This window comes from Spea bombifrons, chromosome 2, assembly GCF_027358695.1.
Source record: "Spea bombifrons isolate aSpeBom1 chromosome 2, aSpeBom1.2.pri, whole genome shotgun sequence".
Classification (NCBI taxonomy): Eukaryota; Metazoa; Chordata; class Amphibia; order Anura; family Pelobatidae; genus Spea; species Spea bombifrons.
Window position 1 is genome coordinate 52,765,664 of NC_071088.1, and position 13,644 is coordinate 52,779,307.

Genomic DNA, 13,644 nt, shown 5'->3' on the forward strand with positions numbered 1-13,644 from the left:
AAATAAAAAAAATAATAATAGTATCCGAGGGGTCAGGCAATAGAGTAGTCAGGGTCATGAGCAAAGGTCAGGGCAGGTCAAAACAACGTAGGTCAGGATCAAGCAGGAGTCAATACCAATTAATACAAGATTAACCCCTTAACGACAATTGCCGGTCCTGGCACGACACGGAAAAGCATGTGCTTTACGACAATTGACGTGCCAGGACCGGCACGTCTTTAAACGGGTGCAGAAAGCGATCTACTTTCGCTTTCTGCACCCAAAAAGCGTTGCTGAATGCCTCGACCTCGAGGCATTCAGCAACGCCGTGATCAGCACGAAGGGGCCATCTCTGGCCCCTCCACGGGGCGTCAACATCCGCCATACTTTGTATGGCGGCGGACGCCCGTTTTAAAAGCGTTTAGGAGGCGATCAACGATCGCCTCCTAAACTTAAATGGTGTCGCTGGAATGCCTCGATCAGGAGGCATCCAGCGACACCAAACACTTACCTTTCGATGGGCTGTGACCGCTCCAGAGAGCGGTCACAGCCGCAGCTGCCCGTGATCTTCGCTAAAAAAGTTTTAAAGTTCGCTAGATGGTCCAGACCATCTAGAGAACTGGCTCCACTTGCAGGTTGAATACAGGTACTGCATTCACCATGCAAGTCAATGGAGCCCAGCTTTCTAATCACAGTGTGATTAGTAAAAATAAATTATAAAATAAAATTAATAATAATTAGAAAAAAAATAAATTATAAAATAAAATTAATAATAATTAGAAAAAAATAGTAAAAAACCAGTAAAATGTAAAAATCATTTCCCACTGATGTCACTATCAGGGGAACCTCCAAGTTGAAAAAAAATGTTACATTTTTTTTTAAAAAAGGGCAAAAAAAAATAAAATATATATATAAAAAATATATTTTTGTGAGCAAGTCCTAAAATTAGCATATTAGCTTAAAACAATTCTCGCATGGAAGGAGTTAAAATACTGGCATATTAAATGCCCGTGGGGTGTCTACTTTTAAAAAATGTATGATTTGATGGGGTAAATTGAATTGGCCGGGTTCAACAATGTCCCAATTAACACGGGGGGGAAGGATGGCCACACATCTAATTTCCAATTAGAAAAATGCACACGTACCAAATGTGGCCTTTTAGTTCCCCCAAAAAATGACAAACCCATGCATGTGGGGTATCACTGTATTCAGGAGATGTTGCTGAACACATTATGGGGTGTCGTGTGACAGCGGCATATACCAGGAGCTGTAAATTCATGCATAAAGTAGGTGTGTGTGGGAAAAATACACACACAAAAATACTTTGAAAAAACTTGCAAACTTTGAAAAAATGCTGGTGGTAAAATGTGTGCATGCAAAGAGTTAAAATACCAGCATTTAAAATACCCTGGGGTGTCTAGTTTTCAAAAATATATGGTTTTGTTGGGCACACTGAAATGGCCCGGCTCAAAGATGTACCAAATAGGGCATGGGCAGTGGATCCCCAAATGCCAAAGTTCAACATTGAAAAATGTGCATGCCCCAAATGTGTCCCTTTTGCCCCCAAACAGCCAGGCAAAATCATTCATGTGGGGTATCACTGCGCTCAGGAGATGTTGCTGAACACATATTGGGGTGTTTTGTGATAGTGACATAAACGAGAACATTTTAATTCATACCTGAAGTAAAATGTGTGTGGCAAAACAAATGCAAAAAAATGACTACCATAAAGTTTGACATAGGCTGCTGGTAGAATAAGTGCATGGAAAGAGTTAAAATACCAGCATTTGAAATACCCTGGGCTGTCTAGTTTTCAAAAATATATGACTTGATGGGGTAAAATGCATTGGCCGGGTTCAAAGATACCCGAAATGGCACATGGGGGGAAGAATTACCAGATTTGGAAAAAATGGCTTTGAAATAGCAAAACACTACCTGTACTTATTGCCCCATAATGGGTAGAAAAAAGCAAAAAAACATAAAAACATTGGGTATTTCCAAACTCAGGACAAATAGTAGAATCTATTTAGCAGGTTTTTTCATTACCTTTTATAGATGAGTAAAAGATTTTTCAACTAAAAGTTAGAAACAGTCATTTTTTTCTAAATTTTTCACCATATTTTATACTTTTTTTAATAGTAAATAATATGATACAATCAAAACAATGTCATCTAAAGAAAGCCCTTCTTGTCCTGAAAAAAACAATATCTAATGTGTGTGGGTTCAGTAAACGGGAAAGAAGAAAATTACAGCTAAACACAAGCAGCGCAGAAATGTTAAAAAGGCCATCGTCACGAAGGGTACAAAAAGTAAAATCAGCCTTTGTCACGAAGGGGTTAAGCAGGTTCAAACGCTAGTGAAGGCAAAAAGGCACTATCACAGGTAAGGGGAAGAGGTAACGGGGGCCAATTATAAATGCTACATATATATATATATATATTTATAGATAGATAGATAGATAGATATATGCGTTAAGTTTCAAAATAACAGCTGAACTGGTAGTTATTTTTCATTCTTTAATATTAGACCCTGCTGCCGATATATATACTTATATTTTACCCTGCTGCCGATATATATTAATAATAGACCCTGCTGCCGATATATACTAATCTCATACCCTACTGCCGATATATATATATATAAATATTGGCCCCTGCAGCCAATATATATATAAACATTAGCACCTGCAGGGGATATTTATTGATAATAGCCCCTGTAGCCAATATATATTAATATTAGCCCCTGCTCCTGATATATATTAATATTAGCCTCTGCTGCCAACATATATAAATATTTGCCCCTGCTGCCAATATATACATACATTTTAGACCCTGTTGCCAATATATTTTATAGTGAAAAAATTGAACCCGACCCAAGCATTTCCTTGAGCCCCGCTCCACGCTCCCTAGCATGCAATCACTCCCTCCGCTACTACACTACAAAAAATATTTGCCACACTGTAGATCAGGGGAAGACTGTGAGAGTCAGTACAGTCTTCCCTCCTTCTGCACCGTGACATTGAGAGGTTCTCTCCCCGTAATCATCCCCAGAGTCCCTTTGTCCCCTCATTCACTAAACCACACCTCTCTTTTACTTACTCCCTGTAGTTCAGGTATAGATCAAATAAACAACACATGGAAACAGCACGTGCAACTGAATAAGACATAAAAACCCTGCATTTGCAGGTATACATAAATCATGTATGGAAACATAGCATTGCAGGTATAGATCAACAGAACACACAAACCCAGCATTGCAGTTATAGATCAACTGGAATTCACATGTAAACTCGGCACTGAAGGTATATATCAAATAAACAACACATGGAAACAGCAGTTATCGATCAACTGAATAAGACATACAAATCTTGTACTTGCAGGTAAACATAAATAATGTATAGAAGCATAGCAGATATAGACCAACAAATTAACACACAAACCCAGCTTTGCAGGTATTGATTAATTGGAATTCACATAAAAACTCAGCATCAAAGTTATAGATAAAACACCCTAAATTACAGGCATAGATCACAGACTGCACACCCCAAAGCCAGAGTCCACATTGCCCACATAGAACCTGACCAGCACCCAAATTACACACACACACATAGGCTATCTTTGCCCCCAAACAGCCTAGCATGAGTCAGCATTGTCCCCAAGCAGCCGAGTGTACACCATCTTTGTCCCATAAACACGCTACCTGTGCCATAAAAACCCTGCTTCTACCATCTTTGCCTTTTTGACAAATCAATTATACACCTATGATTTACACAAACAGTCACTCGCTAATTCACTTTCATTCACACAATCATTTATTCTTTCACACAAATTATTTACACATATTCATTGATGTATTCTCACAAATTCATTAATTCTCTCATTCATTCACACAATTAATCCACACATTAATCCATTCATTTTCTCTCTCTCATTCTCTTTAGTTCAATATTCTTGCTACCCTCCTTTCTCCCTATCTACCCTTCTTCCTCCCTTCTCCCTGTGTACCCCCTCTTCCTCCCTTCTCTTGATCTACCTTCTTCTCACTCCCTTCTGCCCTATCTATCCCCTTCTGCCTTATCTATCCATTTTCACTCCCTTCTGCCCTATCTATCCATTTTCACTCCCTTCTGCCTTATCTACCCCCTTCTCACTCCCTTCTGCCCCATCTACCCCTTCTCACTCCCTTCTGACCTATCTACCCCTTCTCACTCCCTTCTTCCCTATCTACCCCCTTCTCTCACCCTCGTCCTATCACGTCTATCATGGCTGCGGGGGGGCACACGGGGGCACAGCATGATGTAGGGGGGCCATGGCCCCCTCTGGTCCCCCCCCGACGCCACTGTGTATATCACATACATCACATACCAGGAAATCTCAAGTATTTTTACCTTTAGAATATGATGAACAAACTAAATAAAACATACTCTGGGAGGGGAAGAGAGAGAGAGGGAAAAAAAACAATACGAGAAAGAAAACCTTAATTCTCGGTAACCGATTTTACGTACCTGGGAGTACGCATATGTGTGGTATTAGAGGCTGAGTGAGCCATTTGCTCATAGATACGGGTATATGTGATCGAATATAGAACTTCCTGGATCACGGGGGGGAAATGATAGTTTCCATTAGCGAGCAATACAGATCTTAGCTGCGTTCAATACATGTGCAAGGAGTTTTCTATGTGTGGACCGCAAGGAGCGGGGAAACATGCCCAATAGAGCTACCTCATCCCCCTCCTCCACCGGGATGCCAAGCAATTGAATGATGAGATTAAAAACTGCTGACCAGAAGGAACAGATCACAGGACAACTGCACCAAATGTGTAAAATCGTAGCAACATCCCCACATTCCCTCCAGCATAGAGAAGAGGCTGAGGGAAACATAGTAGCTAGTTTAGAGGGCACCAAATACCATTGGAAAAGAACCTTGCGGTTAATTTCATAGTGCGCAACATTTTTTGATACCCCTTGAAAGGCGGTAATGGCGTGATTCCACGTTTGAACATCGTATGTGGACCCTATTTCTCTCTCCCATTGTAGCATGTATGTCTTCAGACCTGTGACGGTGCCCCATCAGAGCCGAGTAACAGAAGGATGTAGTATTGGAGACGTGAGATGCTTTTAAACAGAGTTTAACAATTGGTGTAGCGGGGGAGGTAGCAGCAGGATGTTTAAGATGTTTATGTAGGGCATCACGAATTTGCAGATATTTAAAAAAATCATGACGAAGGAGCGAGAAGAGAGCCTGAAGAGCCGGAAATGTTTATACGTGACCTTGAGAGAAAAGCTGAGATATGGAGACGATTCCCTGATCCATCCAGCGATCAAGGAAAACATGAGGTAGAAGAGGTTTCAAAGACGACAACGGAGAAGAGCTGTGGAGATCCATCGGGAAACAGAGTGTAGCACAATGTCGGTCCCACAGTGCCATAGACAGTGTAGTAGCGAGCAACATATCATGTAGCTGAGGTTGGCTGGCTTTAGGGAGCCACAGCAGGTCTTTCACGGAATATGGAGCCGCCATCGTAGATTCTTGGTCCACCCAGGCAACACACGATTTGTCAGAAAAAGGAGAATGTTCTGCGCGAGGTGTGCAGCTTCATAGTAATTTTTGATATTAGGAACACCGAGACCACCCAGCAATTTAGGCCGTTGTAAAATTGTGAGTGAAAGCACACATATATAATCTCATAAGAAAGCTAAAACCTCACTTTTAATTTCTTAAATATTCAGGTCTTAACATTTTGGATTGACAGAAAGCATTGTAGTTGTTCAATAATAAAGTTAATACTCAAAAATATAAATTACCTAATAATTGTGCACACAGTTTATACAGCACAGTGTCTGCTAAGGTTATGCAGCAAGGTTTAATAGGTTACTAAAAAGTGAAAATTAGCTTTGCATATGTCACATACATGTTAAATTTTTTCATATGTCTTTTTCTGCTTTAGCACAATATTTCTCATGGGACCTATGAAGCAGTTAAAAAGAATGTTTGAAAGCACTCGTTTGATAGCAACTGTTGTGATGTTGGTAAGGATTTCAATACTAAAGTAGCATAAAGTAGCATACAAATGGCAGTACACATCATAGTTAACTTGCAAAGTATAGCATAGACTTAAAAAAATTGTGCCAAAAAGTATGAAGGATATCTAGGATATACAGCTTTATATATTGCTGGCTGGGTCCTCGGTGGATGTTACTACGATATTGTTTTAAGTAAGCAGCATACCTGGGAACTTCTGGGCTCTTCCCTTGCAGGACGCAGCCAGGACTACCCACTGATGTCAGCGGACGATCCCGTGACGTCGGTGGGAGGACCCAATGATGTCAGTGGGAGGTCCCGCTGACGTCGGCCGCCCGAAATCTAATCTAAACGGCCGCTGTGTGCTGATGTCCCCGGCCGGCGCTACTATAATCAATCAGCCCCTCCCAGTGTCACCTCTGTCCCCAATCAGCCCCTCCCAGTGTCACCTCTGCCCCCATTCAGCTCCCCAGTGTCACCTCTGTCCCCAATCAGCCCCCATGTAATTGCTGTCCCCATTCAGCTCCCCAGTGTCAGCTCTGTCCCCAGTCAGCCCTTCCAGTGAATTAATATTTGAGAGTATATGGGCCAATTTTAAGGTATGATCCTGGTAGGGTACTCATATTAGCCTTAAAAACACTTTCCCTGCTGCTGTGTACTATACTTCCCATAATCCTCAGCCAGTATCATGGGGGACATTTAACTGGCTGAGCATCATGGGGACATTCGTTCACAAAGTAACATCTACATCTATATTTTTACTGCACTTTCTATGCTGCTATGTCTGGCTGAGCCTCATGGAAGCTGTAGTTGACAGATGGAATGACAGGTGTTAGCTGTGACCTACATCTCCCATGATGAACAGTCACCAAAAAATTTAAATAATGCTGGATGAGCATCTTGGGTAGTGTAGTCCACATTGCTCTGTATAGTGATGGCAGCTTTGCTATGTTATTGCTATGTTATTAATTATGGCTGATTTTTATTTTTTTAATTTTATTTTAAATACCTTCCTACTGCTATTTGACCAAACTTCCCATGATCTCATGTCTATCTCATGTTTTTTATGGATTTGTTGTATGTTTTATAGTTACTTTATTTAGTTATATTGATTACATTTATTTTTTATATATATAATAGTTCAATAGTCTAATTTGGTTATTTATTTGGTGGCCTAGTGTTGTAGGTAGCTTGAGTACCACAGGTATGGTGTTTTTTAAATAATATTAGCAATATGTTTCTTTTCCGTTGTGTATTCCGAGTGTATTGCTCGTGATGCTTTGGGATTCATGTACTTGTTTGTGAGATGCAGAATTAGTATTAGATAGTAACAGAATACTCTGTTACTAGCAGTGTAAAAACTATAATGCTTCCCATGAGCTAATTTCATATGACAGTGTTATTTCCAATGCATTAATAGTATTTTTCATAAAATGTTTGTATTTTTAGCAAACATACAGCATGGTGTATTCCATGTAACATAATATGAAATACAGTGTCTGTGATCAATTGAACAAAATGCCTGTTAGCCTACTAATTTCTAAGAGCAGTATCTTTATTTCCTGAAACCATTCTTCCATATAACACATATCTGTGCATGATGAAGAAGATTCATGGATTATCAAGATGTGTGCATACTTGACTTGTTTTTTCTTTTTTTTTTTTTACTTTTTTGAAATCTCATGAAAAAATCTTACATGTCAGGTAAGTATAAATATTATTTGTTTGCATGACTTTTCATTTTGTTATCAGGTTTCTGGAGTTTCTCGGTTACGTTAATAACATTTTTGAGCGATTAAAATAAGTTGACACAAGATTTTGTTTTAGGCTGGTGGTGCAAACCAAACAACTAAAACTGTTGATGTTTCTGCTGGTCCAAGTGGTCTTTCAGGCATGCCAGTCATGTTAATCGAAGAGGAGGTGAGCGCACAAGCAGAAATACACGTGACTGAGGATAAGCTAGCTTCCGAAAGCAGAGAGCAAGCATGTGGATTCCCCAGGTGTTTTTGAAGATCTTCCTGAATTGGAATGTATCACATCAGAAGACATGTCTGAGTCTGTTTTTAGTGATCCATCAGGAACCTTTTATTCTGTTTCCTGCATGTTCCATAGCAGAAAAAATGTATTTTGTTGAAAAAACATCCTTTTCAGCCAACCAGCATTGAATACAAAAATCTCCCTTTTCAAGAAGCTGACTTTTATTACCGAATAAAGTCTAATGGGGATCGTATTGATTGTTGTAAAACCAAGGATCGAAAGTTGGAATCATTTTTTTTGCAGCATATGCATTGCCTTTTCCTCTTCCTCATTCACTACAGGTTGTTCTAATTTTCTTTCCATTGCTACCAGGCTGTAAATAAGCATGAGTCTTCGAAAAGCCATAGTGATTCTGTTAGTGCTTATTTTTCTATGAAAAAGAATAGAAGCATTGACACATTAATAAATCAGGCTCATGCCTCCAAAAGAAAGAAGGAGATACTTCAAAATATTGAAGTATTGAATCGTATATTTAATATTGTGAAACTGCTTGGATTGGCATTTCATGCCCATGGCACTAATGAATCACTGTACAATTTAAATAACCGTGAAAAGAACAGTGGCAACTATCTGGAAATTGTCGTACTTCTTTCGCAGTATGATGTGTCGAGGACATCGGAGAGAAACGATTCAGCATTCAGGTTGACTCCACCCAAGATGTTGGAATTGTAGATCAAACAACAGTGGTTGCAAGATATATAAAAGATGAAGCCATTAAAGAACGGCTCTTGGCGATTCTCCCTGTTTAAGATGCTACGGGAAAGGGATTCCATGAACTTTGAATGTCCAGTTTTGAAGCACTTGGATTAGATTTCCAAAGAATTGCCGGTGAATCATTTGAGGGGGCAGCAAATATGAGGAGTGCATATGTGGGACTATGCGCACAGATTGCGAAGGTAGTGCCGAAAGCAGTCTATATTTGGTGCTATAGTATATCCTCAACCTGTGCATCTCAGATTGCTGTCAAGTATTGAAGGCCAAAAAATATTTTTGATCTCTTAAATCGATTGGCAACTTTTATTGGAGACTCCCACAAGAGAATGCATATCTGGAAAGATAAAAGACATGGACAGGAAAAACTTCTGAAGTTACAAAAACTTGGAGAAACAAGATGGTGGGCAAACGAAAAGGCCTTCAACTGGACTTTAGTCTTGCAGCTTTTTGATGTTATAGGCCCAGTGTCAGAATATTTACAAACCAGTGGCCTTGACTTCATGGTAGCATGGAGAATGGTAGACAGTGCAGTTGAAATATATTTCAGCTGTGTAAAACAAAAGGCTAAACACCTTGCAACAAAAACAAATGAGTTGATGGAGGAAAGTGATGTTCTCGGCTCCTTGGAAGTCGAGACTATTCTTCCAGCTAGAGTGGCACGAAAAAAGCAATTGGCTGAAAAATCTTCACATGATGAGCGACCTGAAGATGAAGTGCAATGCTTTGGAGCTACTGTGTTCAGAACAATTCTAGACCAAATCATACAACGCTTGACAGAGAGATTTTATAGAAAATAAGCAATTGATCATGGATTCCCACTACTTAGATCCTCACATTTTTGAGAAAATTAGGAGAGATCCCAAAGTGCTAGATGGAGGGACACTGGAGAGAGTTTCTCAGTTGGCAGAAGTAAATGAATACTCTCTAAAAACCGAATTAACACGTTTTGCCAACTTATTTCCAAATCTTATAGGACGTCTTTCTGAAGATGAGACAAAGAAAGTGGAAATAATTCATGATGATGATGATGAGGAGGAAGACTGTATTTCACCTACTGACAAACTGATTGATGTACAACAGGAATTGCAGTTCTTGTAAGCAGTGCTTACTTTGCTGTCACAGGTTGTTGGTAAAATACAATCTTTATTCAGCAGCATATGAAAATCTTTCTACTGCCTATGAGTACCTGTTGACCCTTTCTTTTACACAAGTGTCGTGTGAGAGAGCATTCAGCAAGCTTAAATTAATCAAAACCCGACTGCGATCCACATTGGGACAAGATCTGCTCGATGCCCTAATGCTCATGTCAGTGGAGATTGATCTTCAGTTTCAGGGTGTACTGGAAATTATATGTGAAAGTTCTCCCTTGCTGACTGTCTGATCACATATTTTAAGACTTGTATACAGAAAATTCTTTTTGGCCTCTATTTCTTGGAAACGTTAAATAAAAGCCAATATTCTTTATCCATATCTCTAAATGTAAACAAATAGAATGTATCGCATTTCCTTTAAGTGCATGTTGTACATACATTGCTTTCATTTGTTAAAGGTTTTGCCTTTTTTACCACCCTTTGTTGCTATTAAATGTAAATATGTTAAACCACATTTGAATCACATTTGTCTTGCTTTATTACATCAGTATGCGTTAGAAAATCAGGAAAAGATGGGCATGTATGGTGGGCTGATTCGGTGTTACAATGGGCCACTTGACTTGCCCCCCAGGCCTTAGGCCGCCAGCCCTCCCCTGATTCTTTGATACTCTCTTTTCCCTCTTGAAACTTAAAAACTGAAGTAACATAACACCAGGCACATATTCATGTAATTAAATTCAATTTCTTATGTCAAAAGATATCAAAAGAATTTACTGACCTTTGATTAATTGAGCAAGCCCGATAGAAAGTACTGCAGGTGCGCCGTGACGTGCACCAGGATGCTGGGGGGGTCTTGTTGGGTGCAGGATTTAAAAATCTGGAACTGCACAGACACCCTATTGTGGTCCTGATATTCTATTTTCTGAGTTGGAGTTTGTATTTGCTTTTATTGACCCTAGACTTGCCAGACTTCTCTTCTGCCTAGTGATTCTGATCCTGTATTGCCCTTCCTGTCTACTGTACCTGGCTTGTCTGACTCCCTGCACTGTGTACCCACCTCTGGCTTGTATAACTACCCATTTGGTATATTGGACCCAGCTGTGTCTGACCAATAATTCTGCATTAACCCCTGGCATCCTGTGCCTACACCTGAGCCTCCTTTCTGTTGGGATCATCTAAGTCCCTTATATGTTCCTATCTACTTAGCTTGAGGCCCAATTTCTTGCTAGGTGGTGCAGGGCTGAAGAACTTTTATACATCCAAACTCAATGACTGCACTTTATTTATGTTTTCTATGCAGGATAGTGTTGAATACCTTACTGAAATCTATATAGGATATATATATATATATATATATATACACACCGTATTGGCTCGGATATAGGCCGCCCCCGTATATAGACCGCACCCTAAAAGTTTGGTGCTTTTTTAAAGAAAAAGTGTTTTTCTTTAAAAAAGCACCAAAAAAACATGCTGCCACTCTGTCCCCCCCGAGATATGCTGCCACTCTGTCCCCCCCGACATATGCTGCCACTCTGTCCTCCTCCCCGAGATATGCTGCCACTCTGTCCTCGCCCGCCAACATATGCTGCCACTCTGTCCTCCCCCCCCGAGATATGCTGCCACTCTGTCCCCCCCCCCCCCCGACTTACCAGAGCAGACTCCCGGGTGTCTTGCGGAAGTGCCGGCACCGGAAGTTGTATACGCGTATTGCTTAGATGTCTTCCGCCGGCCCTGCAAGACACCCTAGAGTCTGCTCTGGTAAGTCGGAGGGGGGGTGTAAAATGCATCGTGCGGATGTTCACCGGCATCAGCGCATCGCCGCTGCCGGTGAACGTCCAAGCGATGCGCTTAGACAACCTCCCGTGCCGGCACTCCCCCCGTGGGAAGTGCTGTCAGGGGAGGCTGTCTGAACGTATCGGAGAGTCGGATGCAGGTCCCCTGCACCGCTGCGGGGGATCTGTATCCTAACCCCGCTGCCTGCCCGGCGCCCGGGACTGCATGTCCCGGGTGTCGGGCGCTAGACCCCGAATATAGGCCGCACCCCCACATTAAAGACTTAAAGTGGGGGGAAAAAGTGCGGCCTATATTCGGGCCAATACGGTATATAGGCTCGTCAAAATAATATATTAAGATGATTTGACAAGATGTAAATTTACTTCCAGATATTTGCCAACTACTGACGCAAGTTGTGCGTCTTCATCTTTTTTATTTTTTTTTTATTTTTTTAAGTGTTCTACAATTGCCAACTTCCAGTCTTCTGGAACTGGAATTTTAATAATTGGTATAATAAGTGTTAATCACCAGGTCCTATGGATTTAACTGTTTTTACTTGGAGCGTTCAAGTAAAATGCTGTTCCTCTATAAACAGACCCGTGTTTACATAGTTTTGGACCTTCATCTTTCTCTGTAAAAACAGAAGTGCAGTATTTAAGAAGCTCACTAGATCTTTTTCTTGATTTACCATATTTGCTCAACTATAAGACGACCTTCCAAAATTTGAATATTAATTTAGGGAAAAAAAGAAAATAGCAGACTACTCTATGGGAAAAACATTTTACTGTTAAATATTACCGTATTTGCTCGATTATAAGACGACCCTGATTATAAGACGACCCCCCAAAATCTGAATATTAACTTATGAAAAAAGAAAAAGCCTGAATATAAGACGACCCTATAGGAAAAAAGTTTTACCAGTAAATGTTAGTTCATGTAAACTATGTAAACAATTGTTTGTTAATAAAAGCTATGATTGAGAAAAATATTTTGTTTTTATTTCCTTTTTTTTTTTCAACCTGCCCCCAGGCTTGCCACTCTGCCCCAGAAATGCCTTATACCCCATATATGCCACTGTGCCCCATGATATGTCTTTTAACCCTCTAAATGCCACTGTGCCCCATGATACGCCTTTTAGCCCTCTATATGCCACTGTGCCCCATGATATGCCTTTTGACCCCCTATGTGCCACTCTGCCTCCAGAAATGCCTTATACTCCTATATGCCACTCTGGCATTTAGGTGGTTAAAAGGCATATTATGGGGCAGAGTGGCATATAGGGAGGTTAAAGGCATTTCAGGAGGCAGAGTGGCATTAAAGGGGTTAAAAGGCATTTCACAGAGCACTCTGCCTCCAGAAATGCCTTACACCCCCCATTTAACACTCCCTCCCCCTCCCTCCTCCAAACTTACCGATGCTTCTGAGTTGGGGGGGGCGCGCGCATAACACAGGAGGCTCCAGATCCCCTGCATCTGAGTCCCCGGTGCTTAAATACAATCGCGTAGAGCTCTACACAATACAATCGCGTAGAGCTCTACATGCTTCCCGGACTAAGCACTGGGGACTCAGATGCAGGGGACCTGGATCCTCCTGTGTTATGCCCTCCCCCTCCAACGTACCGGTGCAACGTACCTGGATCCTCCTGTGTTATGCGCGCGCCCCCCCCAACTCAGAAGCATCTGTAAGTTTGGAGGAGGGAGAGGGAGTGTTAAATTGGGGGTGTAAGGCATTACATAATCGCGTAGAGCTCTACACGCTGCCCGGACTAAGCACCGGGGACTCAGAAGAGTCCCCGGTGCTTAGTCCGGGCAGCGTGTAGAGCTCTACGCGATTATGTAATGCCTTACACCCCCAATTTAACACTCCCTCTCCCTCCTCCAAACTTACAGATGCTTCTGAGTTGGGGGGGGCGCGCGCATAACACAGGAGGATCCAGGTCCCCTGCATTGCTGCGGGGGATCTGGATCTTAGTCTCATAATCAGACCTATTTGAGGTCTGATTATAAGACGACCCTGATTATAAGACG

General features: G+C 41.2%; 1 protein-coding gene across 6 annotated transcripts in view; it reads left to right on the top strand.

Annotated features, from left to right (window-relative positions):
• The window catches only part of LOC128472411 (vesicle transport protein SFT2B-like), a 165,938-nt gene that overhangs the window by 84,820 nt on the left and 67,474 nt on the right, over positions 1-13,644 (top strand). For 5 of the 6 annotated variants that reach the window (XM_053454250.1, XM_053454249.1, XM_053454247.1 and 2 more), the window contains exon 4: positions 5,926-6,007. The exons of the other annotated variant lie outside the window; for it this stretch is intronic. In XM_053454250.1, the coding sequence (XP_053310225.1) occupies positions 5,926-6,007 (82 nt within the window). The remainder of the gene's footprint in view (positions 1-5,925; positions 6,008-13,644) is intronic. 6 annotated transcript variants of the gene reach the window in all.